The sequence below is a fragment of the Megascapheus bottae genome, chromosome 5 (genome assembly GCF_031878675.1).
Source record: "Megascapheus bottae isolate mThoBot1 chromosome 5, mThoBot2.hap1, whole genome shotgun sequence".
Taxonomy (NCBI): Eukaryota; Metazoa; Chordata; class Mammalia; order Rodentia; family Geomyidae; genus Megascapheus; species Megascapheus bottae.
In genome coordinates, this window is record NC_143513.1 from 67,003,103 (window position 1) to 67,016,522 (window position 13,420).

General features: G+C 39.0%; 1 protein-coding gene across 1 annotated transcript in view; it reads left to right on the forward strand.

Annotated features, from left to right (window-relative positions):
* The window catches only part of Snd1 (staphylococcal nuclease and tudor domain containing 1), a 450,499-nt gene that overhangs the window by 250,198 nt on the left and 186,881 nt on the right, over positions 1 to 13,420 (forward strand). The window contains exon 13 of the mRNA XM_090333252.1: positions 7,939 to 8,049. Coding sequence (XP_090189378.1) covers positions 7,939 to 8,049 — 111 coding nt within the window. The remainder of the gene's footprint in view (positions 1 to 7,938; positions 8,050 to 13,420) is intronic.

Genomic DNA, 13,420 nt, shown 5'->3' on the forward strand with positions numbered 1-13,420 from the left:
GACGCTATCACCTAGTGGAAGTTCGTTTCTTTTTGAAGCCTAGTTTGAAAATGGTCACTTAATCAGAGATTCTTGTTTACTGCTCATTATCTCTAGGTCTCTCTGATCTCTCCCATGTAAACTTTTCCTATTGCCTTTAGTGAATGTAGTTTTTGTTTTGGGTTTTTTTGTTAGTTTGTTTGTTTGTTTTTCTGGGGTTTTATTTCCAGCTTATAAAAGTTTTTCAAAAGCCTGAAATTTCAAGGTTCCTGTTTCAAAGAATATGGATTTTAGAGGCCTTGGTGTCAACGTTTGGAGATCTGAAGGGTCTTGGCTTTTGGGACTGAGATGTTGACCATTTTCTCTTCTTGTTCACTGTGTTTTGGGATGAAGGAAACCATGTTCTCTGTATATGAGCAAAGATGGAGCTTATTATATTTTTGAAAATTTTTCTATCTTCTGAATTTTCTATCTAATGGAATCCTGTAATGGCTTATCTGAATTTTCTGCCTAGTGGAATCCTGTCATGACTTTTAATTTCAACTTGTCTCTAAAAATTAAAACACTTGCTTGCCAGAAAATATCACTATGCTTTCACTTCCATATAGATCAGCCTCGGGTAGAACTTTACTTGAAGAACTAATGAGAAGCAAGGCCAACGTTCTTGTGTGTCAGGAATTAGTATTGGGGTTCTGCCAACTATGGATCTCCGGTGTGGCACTTGTGAGATGCTCCACTTGTAGGGCAAGTATAGTGAGTATGTAAATTAAAGAGGGATAGTTTCCCTGGGATTATAGTGACAGCACACTTGGGGAACAAGGGTGACAGAGGCCTGACGTACATGCCAAACGTTCATAAGGCATGGGTATGTTTTGTTCTGAGTTCATTTTAACACAGGACCTTGAAATTATTGTAATGAAATTGTGTGAGTATGTGTATGTTTGTGTGTATGTGTGTGTATGTATGTTTCTGTACATGTGTGAATACATGGATATGTCTGAGAGATACTTGGAGTGATGGTTATAAATATATTAAAATGTTAATTATTTTTCATCATTTCCTTTAACCTTGACTAAAATATATTGCAGATCCATCTCTTCATGGATTTGCTTTAGCTGAAATGTGTACCCGCATGTGTTTGCCTTAAGGAAAATATTCTGCCTTTTAATCTCCATGGCCTCCTCAGTGACTGATAAAATGTGAATGGTTTTAAGTGGGAAATGTTAAGTTCAAAGACATAGGTAAAGATCTATAAGGCAAGGCTACTGAGTTATCTGTTACCCTTTTTAAATGGAGCATGAAGGGGAAGCATGCAAGAGTGTATCAAGGTATTATTCCCCATGCCCGCACTTGATATTTGTATCCATTTAACCCTGGTTCTACTTTACTATGTAGTGTATTCCCTTTGAATTTGCTCCGCTCTAGGAATCAAATCATCCAAGTCACACAGCAATCACAGAAAGAGAAATATGTATATTTGGAGAAGATTTTATCTTTATTCTCTTGTTGATATTTATATTACTGTTGCATTATTTTTAATAACAAGACAGACAAATGCATATAGTTGCTTGTGTCAGTCATCCTTGAAAAACTTTTCTCCATATTGTCATAATTTGGCTCTGTAGAAAGTTAGTAATGGTTGATATTTGTAGATCATGGAAACAACTGTGTGTTAATAGCTCTTAGGGCAGAGCAGAGGTGATAAATCTACTCCAAACTTAGTAGTCAGGCCTCAGGAGTCATGATCAATTTACGAATAAGGCTTAAGAACAGGTGAGTGCCAGGCACAGTGGCTTATGCCTGTAATCCTAGCTACTCAGGAGGCTAAGATCTGACAATTGAAGTTCAAAGCCAGTCTGGGCATGTAAGTCTGTGAGACTCATCTCCAATTAACCACCAGAAAACTGGAAGTGGCATTGTGGCTCAAGTGGTAGGGTGGTAGCCTTGAGCTGAAGAGCTTAGGGAAAGCACCCAGGCCCAGAGTTTAAGCCCCATAAACTGACTTACTAAGTGCAGACATCTATTTGAGAAGAAGGCCTTGGAACATGGTATTCATTTAGAAGGAGGTGACAACAATAATAAAGTTTGGTTCCACTAGGGGTGTTGGTCTAGGAGGTCGAAACACTGTGGATAAGTCTCCTCATTGTCATAGAGGTTGTTACAGATATTGAAGGGGCGAATTGGGAATATACATTTCTACGTTAACACATACTGTAGTTATACTGCCCAAGCTTCTTCAAGAAGAATGAAGTATGCTAGAAATTAATGATAGAAGTAACTGCTGAGGTAACCAGGGAAATAATTGTGGGAAGCTGGTTGAGTCTTCAGACTGCAAGGCAGGCCAAACACTTCCTTTCTCCTAAAGAGAATGAAGAGGCTGGAGGAAGATTGAAAAACAAAAATTTAAACTACACAAGGCAATTCTGGAAGAGTTTCCTTAAAACAGCTATACATGTACAACAGTGCTGAAAGGTGGGGCCTATATAAATGAGGACAACTGAATAGAGTCCTCTTAAGTGCACTAATGTAGTATAGTGTAATTATAAACTGAGTTCAGCCCCTTGTCCATTCTCTCACGTTTATTAGCTTTTCTACCATCTTAGCAGCAGAAAATGGATGGAGACAATCTTTATGTCTAAATTGTCCATCAGTGGAGTCCTGTGTCTTTCAGCAATACGCCTGCCTTAGTATCTCTGCTGGGCTTAGTTATTGGCTAGTAGCAGCTGGTGGGAAGCATAGTCTTGGCTGTAATAGCAGTGATGGATTTCAGAGCACAGCAGCTGAGTTGTCAGTCAATTATGCTTCCTGTACTCTGAGATCCAAGAGGCATATTTTCATGTCTAGCACACATGGTTTTCAGTAGTTACAGATAAATGTAGAATTAAATGTATAGAATTAAACATATTGTAAGTATAGTTCCTTGGATAAGTGGCTAATTCCAGAGCTAGGGTAGGTAGTACAGGATAAGCCTGGAACAAGGAAGCCAGAAAACAAGGGAGTGCCCAAAGGACACTGAAGTAAAGAACAGTAGTAGCAGATTATAACCCTCTGAATAAAAAGAGATGCTATGAATTCATAGCAATATTAAGTCAATAACTTGGAAGTTTTATGAAAGATGAGATTTAAATAGATCAAAGTATTTACTCAGAAAATACCTAATTATTTTCAAAGAGAAAATGAGTAACTTTAGAGTCGAGAAGCCTAGTAGATACCACTTCAATCAAGTGATTAAATATAATAATCTCAGTGAATAACAGCATCGCTGTATAACTTCTAACTGATTATGAAGAAAAGACAAATGAATATAACTTACCAGAACCGCTTTAATGTCAAGGTCGTATAAATCAAAGAAAGATAAAAGAATTGTTTCAGATTAAAAAAATATGGCAATTTTGTGGAACATTTGATTCTGAGCCGTAGCAACTGTACTGCCCTCAAAATTTTCCACTCCCACTATGTATGCTACCCTCTCAATTCTCAAGAGCGATGTTACCAGGCTCAGCTATATAAAAAAATAAGCTATAAATTTCCTCTTAAGTGAAAAAGAAATACAGAAGGCAAGAAAGTTTGGGACTACACTAAACTTTTATTGCAGTTTTTAATTCTGTTTTTATTATTCATTAGTGTTAGTCTCTTCCTATTCCTAAATTATTGTATATTTTATGGGAATGAAATCTTTGAAAAAAATCCAGTTATTCCTTAGTACTCATAGAAAATTGATTCTAGGCCTTTCACAGACAATAAAATCTATGAATGCTTAAGCCAAACCCCCAATATGATGTGCACTTATGTTATTTATATCCTTTCAAACACTTAATCCTTCCACAAAACATAATACCTAATTCAATATAAATAGCTTCTAATAGTTGTTACACTGTATTCTTTGGGGATGATAACAATAAGAATATCTGTATATATTTCAAATCAAATAGCATGAAGACACTATATAATACACATCAAGAGGAAGAACTGTATAGAGTTCAGTACTATCCTTGGTTGCAGGCATCTACTCTATATCTTGGAACGTATTTCCTATGGCTATGGCTGGGAGACTAAAAATTCTATTGGAACAGCAGAGTTTTTAATTAGATGGTAGTAATGCTTCTATGTTAATGTCCTAATTCTACTTGTGTTTCGAATTTGTAGGAAATGCACACTGGAAATACGTAGGGATGATGATACAACTTACTTTCAAATCGTTCAAACAAAACATGTTCTTTGAGTGTTTGTAGAACCTTTCTCTAACTTCAAGTAGGTGCAAAATGACCCATGTATAAAGTAACCTAAACAATTTTAGATATTTCACCTATTAGCTTATATAGTTTTTACTTCCAATGTTGAGTTTGGTGTAAGGGATGGGAATGACAAGCAAAAAATATGTTAATTAGAATTTTACTTTTGAAGATTCCTATTCTTTCATATGAGCCTAAGTCACCTTTTGGTCTTGTTTTCAGAACATAGAACCTGATTCAAAGCCATTATAGTGTAATAGGTGTGAAGTAATGACAATGGGCTTGCTATGTGGAAAGTGACTAGGGAAGATGAGAATGTCACTGTTTGTCTACCAGAAATATCTGACATTTCCTGATGGATACTGTTCCCTTATAGTAAAACTCAATTTTTCTTTTAGTTTGGAGAAATATTCTCTAATGTTTCTTTTTTTAGCTGTTACAGAGTGATGACTTACTGTGAGACCCCCAAGGCTGTGTTAGTTTTCTTTTTTATACACTGATTATGAATTATTCATTTGTGCCAGACATGTGTAATTGGAATGGAATTACTGATACACTCAAGAAAGCAGAACTTACAAATTTGTCTAAAGAAGCATAATATCATGGCACACAATTTAATGTTCTCTTTTTTTACTGGGCCACTGATGAATGCACTCATTTTTGAGTTCTGAGCCATCTTTAGCCAGAGGAAAAGTCTTGTGACCTTCCATTAGCAGCCAAAAGAAATGAACAGCACAGTGAAGTACATGGATCTAGGCTAATTCCATTTTCACTTTCTCCCTTTCATTCATTTTTCAAATTGCAGTCTCAGATAATAGGGAAGGGAAAGACAGAAGTGGAAAAGGCATGAAAAAAGTTATTGTCCTCATTTTTATGCTGGAAAACCTTGGGTAGAAAAAGGAGTAATGTTCCAATACTGTATTTACAAAATAAACAGGTGTTTTTTCTTCTACCTTAATATCAAAAATTTTTTGGAGAGTTTAATACAAAATTAAAAGAAACTTGCTATAATTCCACTGCATTTAGAAATTATTTTATCCTAAAGGGTTTTTTTATCCAAAGGATTATATTTGTGCTAGAAATTGGTGATGGTGTAGAGCAAGGAAAACTGAACCTTTCTCTTAAAGGCAGTGATTTAATAATTATATTATTGCATAACAGTTGATGCTTTATCATAGGAGATGCACTAAGAAGAGAATGCATGTGATTCACATGCCTGGAATGTAGTAAATACACAGTAAGAAGGTTTGTTTATTATTTCATGTATTTTACTTTCTTTATTATAAGCACCAGCACCACAACTGTTCCTCTGAGGAAAATGCTCCGTTAGAATATGTAGCTAAGAAAACCTGGCTGGGCTCTGATGTTAGGCCTTAGAGGAAAGGGACAAATGAGTGGTGGGCAGAGTATGGAGTGAGTTGGGAATCTGTGACCTCCAGAACTCCATGTGGCAAGCTTTCACAGGTTTGTAGCAATTTGCTGACATTTAAAGAAAACAAGGAGCTAGGCTCATACTTGTAATCCTGGTTATGTAGCAGCTAGGATCTTGGGTTTCACTTTGCATTCAGCCCAGTGAGGAGGGCCATGTGACTCTTAGAAGCCAGAAGTGGAGCCGTGGTCCACTCAAGTGGTAGAGTGATCACCTTGAGTGAAGAAGCTAAGAAACAACACCCAGGTTCTGAGGTCAAGCCCTGGTATTTACACACACACACACACACACACACACACACACACACACACACACACACAGTGAAGAGAATATGAAAGGAATGTGCCCTTCATTCTCTGCTGGCTAGGCATATAGGTGCTAAATCTAGGGACTGATTTGCGCAACATTAATAGGACTGGTCCATTAAACATTGTGGGTTTTTGTTGTTGTTGTTTTGTATTCTTTAGCTTCTCATACAGAAGCTTATTTGAGTAAAATTTTCCTTTCTTGCTTTGTCATTCTTGCTTTCTCCTTCAGACCCCATGTTGACTGTAAAATGCCAATGCTCAGTAATTGAAAATGCAGTAACAAATATTTCTTTATTCTCTTGGCATTTAAAATCACCAAGGCATCTCAACCTGTCACAGTGGAATTGTATCCCCACTCCTTCCTAGCTGTCTCACTCACTCTTGGGTGGGTGGAACCTCTTTCTGGTCCTGATAGGGCTCCTTGGTGACAACCTCAGTTAAATCCTCACCGTGTATCAACATCTACATCTGCTGATTTGGGGCTGTTGCCTTCTCTAGGCTGCCAAACACAACTCTGTGATAATGACAGCATTTGCCAGCATGCTTAGGCAGTGACTCAGGAGACAGGGTGGCCAGCAGCGCAGCCTCTTTGTGGGAGTGGATTTTGAGAAGTGCTAATTCCGTGGTGGTTTAGAGATATTAATATCATGCTGGCAGTGGATCAACAGACAGTAGAGGGGCATATAATGGAAGAGAATCAGCCACAGCATCTTCTCCTTTTCTCTACCAGCTAATTTTTTTCCTTTAATAAATCCGGTTTTTCTAGGGTGAGATGAATAAAGCCCCTGAGTGGCTTAAACAAGCAGATATGCTGGTTATCCAGCTGCCTGCACCCCCATGACACTTTTATGAGGACCACTAGTGTGTTAAAGAGTTAACTACATTTTCAAACAAGTCTAAATCATAGCATATGGCACAGTAGCCTATTGCTTACCGTACCCTCTCCCTAAAGGGCAACAAACCAGATGGTATGAGTGGGGCCTTTGCTGCAATTATGACAAATACAAAGAAAGACATAACCACCACTCTCCCTCAATAATATCATGGCTCTTGCTTTCAAGCATTTGCTGTAGTTCATTTTTACACAAGTTAGTTTTACAATTGGCTGTTTGTGTCTATGTTCCCATTCCAGACTGGAGAGGAACCATGCAAATATGCTTCATTTGTTGCCTTAGCATCATTAGCGTTGGAGGCAACTTCCAGAAACACCTCTCATTCCCTGGTGGGAGCAGTTTTCCTATTGTAGTGAACCAAAGATTCCATATATGCAAGAAGCACTTCAGTTCAGATTTTAATGTGAGGTCTTCCATAGTCCCAGTGGCAGACTGCTCCAAAAGTAGTCATCTCTTACTTTATACTTTATTTTCCTGTCCTTCGTCTGGTTTTCTTCTACAAGAATGCCTCTTTCCTTCTGCCATATTCTTTTGTGGCTCACCTCCAGACCCACTTTGGATAGGAAACTACTTCTTTCTAGAGGTGAGATGAGAAGAGACATAGTTTGACTATTATGTTAAACTGACGTTTCTAGCAATGCCAAAGTAAAACAAAACATTTTCTAGTTACAGTTTGGTATAGAAAGGAGATTTTTTGAAATTTAGGTCATGCTTTTATGTGTTTCATTTTTTATCTATGTGCCTGATATTTTAGAGCAGACTTTTCTTGAGGGTAGTGGCTTGTTTATAACATTCTGTAAATAGCCTAGCCTGATGTGGGCTTTTTACAGATTTTTTTTTTTTGCTAGTTTTTATTTATGGATTGATGTAGCATCTGACTGTACTAACCAGGAAAATGCTGAAGTAGGGAACTTTGTTTGTTATTCAACCTTTTATTTGGATTTCTGGCTTAGCAACTCATTGGTCTTGAAATCCTTGGCTTCTCCTTCACTCCGCCAGAATGCATTGAAGACCTCCAGGTGCTAACCGTTATTATTTCTGTTGACTGAGCTCCATATGCACCTTTAGTGCTCACTGACCTATCTTTCCTGTTGCAGAAACATCGCTGAGGCTCTTGTCAGCAAAGGTCTAGCCACAGTGATCAGATACCGGCAGGATGATGACCAGAGATCCTCACACTATGATGAACTGCTGGCTGCAGAGGCCAGGTGAGTTTGAATGATGACTAAACACATTGGGTCCTACAGCCCTATTTTGATTTATTTGCTCCTGTCTCACTATTGTACCTATACCTGGGCAGAATTTGTTAGGGAAGAAACAAAACAACAAACGTGCCATTAGAGCTTGCATCCTTTTTAAAATTCCTATCCCACCCTCCACCCCCTGTGAAGTCCAGAATGGCCCACTTGGAACTTGCTTTATAACCCTGATTAATCACACGTAAGCATCCATTTTTTTTTAAAGGCTGAAACACACATAAGATCTCCCTGTATTGATGTGAAAAAAAGGACTCATGGATATGCACACTATACCAAACATCGGTGTCACCATTCTTGGGACCAGTGGGGAAGCCCCGCTTGTGTGTGCAATTCATTTGCCTCAGTCTTTTACCTTCAGAGGGCTTTCCCCCAAGCTCCTCCCACTTAACCACCTTTAGACCTTCTGTCATGTACAATGGAAATGAAAACATTTATTAGGAAATGAGTTTTGGTTTGAAACACTTGTGACAGCTGGCAAGAGCATATGAGAAGCCTTGTGACATTTTACTTTTGTCCTTCATCTCTGTGGCTGGTTGCCCCAAGGACTTGCAGTCTGCTCCGCAGTGTTTCTTGCCGTTGACATTCCTCAAGGCTCTTACTCAGGGACACTTTTGTCAATGTGGTGCCATTGGCTGAGTGATTCCCAGACTTCCTGGGAAGCAGCAGGAGCTGAGCTACTTACAACTGAATGCATGTGGATAGCTCAGCCAGCTACTTGGACTAAACCAAATATATCCATTGGTTCAAAGTGATTGCATGAGTTTTCCTCTCTCAGTGGTGTTTCTGTGGCCTCAGGACACACTTAGCTTTAGAAGCTTGGTCATTGTGAAGTTATGGGCTATAGTTACAAAAGGCATGAGTTTCAGACTTTGTTATTAGTATCATTTCTCCCATTATTTGAAACAGAACTTTGCCTGATTTATAACATTTACCTCTAACACATCCCTATGGCTAGAAAATCTATACACTGCCTTACAGAATGTCACCTAAGAAATAAGTCTGCCAGCCTGTTGTGTCTTCTTGGATTCTTTCTTTTGGACTTTTCTATAGGCCTCGTCTAGGAACTCATCCCTAAATAAGTATGAAGGGGTTACATCTTTGATTATTTAAAGCTCACTTAGAGGTCATTAAAAACAAAGTGTAATGCATGCTTATAATCCCCACCCTCAAGAGATTGAAGCAGGAAGATTGTGACTTTCAGGCCAGTGTCACATACATGGTAAGACTATATCCAAGAAAGCCATAATAAGTATATGATAGTAATAACAATATAATATAGTTTGGTAATTAGTCTTCTTCTTAAGACCCCCTTTCTTCCTCTTTCTTTTGTCCAGTTCTGTGTCACTACTAATCCAGGTACGCTCAAAGAATACAGGATGAGAAAATGTGGCCATAGTTCCCTTAATATTGTATAGTCATCACTATACAGTAGGTGGGACTCCTGATGTGGACTTGTGGTCAGTTTGTCAGCCTGATGTGAAACACTCAAACAGCTGATGTGTTTCCAGAGTAACAGGAACACTGCACAACACAACAGAATGGGATGTATTGGCATATCCTGTGCTTGTTTTTACTGTGGCACTATTGAATATTTAATTCTGATAGATAGGTAAGCTGCTCTGGAAAGTGAAGCCAGAAACAGCTCTTTATTACGTTGTTAGAAATAGCCATGGTATGATGATTGTTATGAGTATTGTTTAATGATTACACCTATATAGGGAAATTTCTGAAGATTTAGATTTTTAAGAAGAAAACAGCCTCCTTAGTACTGATTTTGTACTAAAGTAATATAACAAGATGGTTGCCTGCTGAAGCAGAGAGCTGCCTAGAGTTAATTTTGTTGAGCCATTGCTTTGAGACTGATGGTGGAAAAATTGGCTTCAGGGTCATTGTGCTGTTGTGGGTTGAGTAAATGGAGAGAAATTAACACTTTCTCAAAGCCAGGAGGCATTGACCTAAGGCAATATAGGCCTCATAGAAAATTAGGAGAAACAGCCAACCTGTACTGTGAGTGGGCTTTCCTTTGAAACATTATTGTCCGAGAACCCTAGGATAATGGCTCTGTGCCATCTTGTAGCTGCTAAGCCCCAGCCCGTGGAAGTGAGGGAGGCTCAAGAAAAGCGAGAGCTCAATAGGGAAGGTGTTTTCATAGCCCATTAAAAAAAAGATTTAGAAGGCAGAATGGACTTTTTTTTTTCCTTTTAAACAATAAAGTTGACCTCTTTCCTAGACCACCTGTCTCCTGATGCTGCTTTATTTTAGTTTTCCTTCAGGTCGATGCACCTTCTCTCCCTGGCATCCTCCTCATGTCCTCTTAGCATTCTTACTTGTTCTGTCACTGAGTTGCAGCCTGTCTGAACTTTTTTACATGCTTCTGCTGTCCCTCATCCTGCCAATGGACTGAACATTATCTGAGTTTAGGGTTGTTTTCCCCTAGATATATTGGCTATATTTTTTCCTATTGAACTCTGCTTTATGATTTGATGCCCCTGTCAATTAAGTCTCTCTACCTCCCAGCTTTGCATCCTCTGCAGATCTCATTAGTGAGTTGTTTACTCCTTTTCTGGACCATGAATAGAGCCCCTCAATGAGAAAGTCTTTGGTGTTGACCCCATGTCTCTCACTGTATGGACTGTCACTTAACTGTCTTTTGTTTATCATCCCTCAGCCACTTTTTAATCTTCAGTAATTGTGTACTGAACCAAGACAATTTGAATTAATTTCCCAAGTAAAATTTCTTGCACTACTGTGCCTAATGCTTTGGCAAAGGGCAAATTAATAACATCTGCTGCATTTGTGTCATTTATTCAGTCTGAAATTCCTTTGAGTGGATGAAGATGGCAGTACAAAGCTATCATTTTCATTAGTTCCTCCCCACAAGGGTGCCAGTTCCAACAGATTTTCTTGCCCCTGACCTTGGTCACTGGTTTTTCTTTATGGTTATCACTAGTGATATCAGCAGTGGTACAGAATGCTCTTCCATTGACTTTGCTTTCCAGTGCACTGCTTGGCCATTAATCCTTTTAGAGAAACATTGTAAGTTTTGGGGAAAGGGCAGCCTGTTAACTTCTCTGAGTTCTTGGGTCAGCTCAGCTGCCTGCCTAGGAGCTGACGAGCTTCCTTGGAGCTCTGAAGCACTTTTTCCCCAGGCTGTGGAGCGGGGGCACAACATGGCAAGGGGGAATAATGATTTGACAACCTTTCTCATGATTTGATGGGAGCTTAGGGAGTGGCATGTTAGGTGCTTATTGGGAGACCAGGAGAGATAGAAGACAGATGAGGAAGAATACTAATGTACAGCATGCCAGTTGCTTTCCAGCATATCCACCAGCAGCTCTTCCACCTCCACAGCTCAGCTCTCACTGGTTTGCTGACCCTTGGAGGTGCCTTCATTTTGATGTCTGCTTTTGGAAAACCCCATTATGTCTCAAATCCCTGGCCCATTTAGAGGAAGCCATCCTGTTTTGTTTAAAGGATAAATAAGCCTCACAGATAGCCTTCCTTTCTAGTTCAGTTGTCTATCATCAGCTATATCCTCCCTCATTACCTTGTGTCCCAGTAAGATAAGGTTTTGGCATTTGCTCACTTACTCTTAGGCCTTGTTTTACTGATGGGCTCCATTGAAAAGCCATTGATTTTTGTCCCAGGATTCTGAAAGCTCCAATGTTTGTCTTCTGGTTTAGGGTTTTTTGTTTGTTTTTTCAAAAGGAATATTTAGTATAGCTGACAATTAGATACAGTTTCTTTATGTACATTTCTCTGTGACACCCCTGGATCTGATCCCTCTTTTTAGAGGCATCTTATGGGCTCCTTAGGAATATAACACCTTATTTCTTTTTTGTATCATTCTAATGATTAATCTCCAGATTCGTTTTCCATTATTTTCAAATTCTCATTTTATTTCTGTATTTCTTTGTCCATTGATCTGGTATTCCTAGTCTGGATAAGTGTTCTAAACTTTCCACAGAGATTTTGACTCCTTAGGGGAATAACTTTTACCTCCTTCTGAGGTATTCTCAAGACAGTAAATCATTATAAGGACTTACTGTTCTTTCTAAAGAACTCTAAAAATACCTCATATACTTATACTTTGAATGTGATATCAAACACCCCCTTTGATTTTGGAGAGATTAGAATGGAGCTAGATGGTTTTCATGTGGGCTTTTATTGAACATGGCATAGATACCAAAGATAACCTCTCTTAAGTAGAGTCAGATCAATGCCTGGCTGTATGCCATATTTTCTTTAGGTATACAAACATGGGCATTCTCTCATCGCTTGCTTTAAAACTATACTAGTTTAGCCAGGCATGATGGTACATGCCTCTCAACACTTGGGAGACTGGGAACATGGGTTGAAACTTTGAGGAAAGCATGGGCTACATCTAGATACCCTGTCTCAAAAGTAAGCAGACTTTTTAAGAATTTCTAGAAACTGGCCTGCCACAGGAAAACAAAGAAGTTCTGTGAGTTGAGAGCTTTTTTTCAAGACACCTTTTAATATAAGAGTTTATGACTTGCGACCAGGAGGTTGGCCTAGTGGTAGAGTGCTTGCCTAGCATGCACGAAGACCCAGGTTTGATTCCTAGGTACCACATACATAGAAAAAAAGCCAGAAGTGGTGCTGAGGCTCAAGTGGTAGAGCTCTAGCCTTGAGAAAGTCCAAGGACAGTGCTCAGACCCTGAGCTCAAACCCAGGACTGGCAAAAAAAAAAAAAAAAGAGAGATTATGATTTGAAGGTAGGACACACACACAAACACACACACACACACTCACAGTCTCTCTCTCTCTCTCTCTCTCTCTCTCTCTCTCTCTCTCTCTCTCTCTCTCTCTCTCTCTCTCTCTCTCTCCTCTCTCTCGGAGGGGGAAAGACATTAATGCCCCAGCCTGACTATGAGGAAACAATTATATTGAGAAGATTTAAATGATTCATTTTGGACATATGTAATGAGGTTAAGGTTGTCTCAAGAGAATAAAAAGTTAGACTCTTTTATATTTTCTTCTGTATTCAGTTTCTTGCTTGCACAGTTAGGATTCAGAAAACTTGATGTTGTTCTCTTTCTCTGAGAGGCAAACATCTCTGCCCTGGCTCCTCTTAGCAATCACCCCTGTTTGAGCAAACTCCCTCTCCTGCCTTACTGCATCTCCAAACTCCAAACCCCCAACAAGCATCAAATCCTTGCTTTTTTTTCAGTGATTGACAGGTCCCTCTTATTGTAGGCTTTTGCCTGAAGCTCTGGGAAAATTGCTGACAATTCCATCTCATAGCTTTGATACTTGTTGGTGACTCTTCCTTCCCTGAGCCATTATACTGTGCATT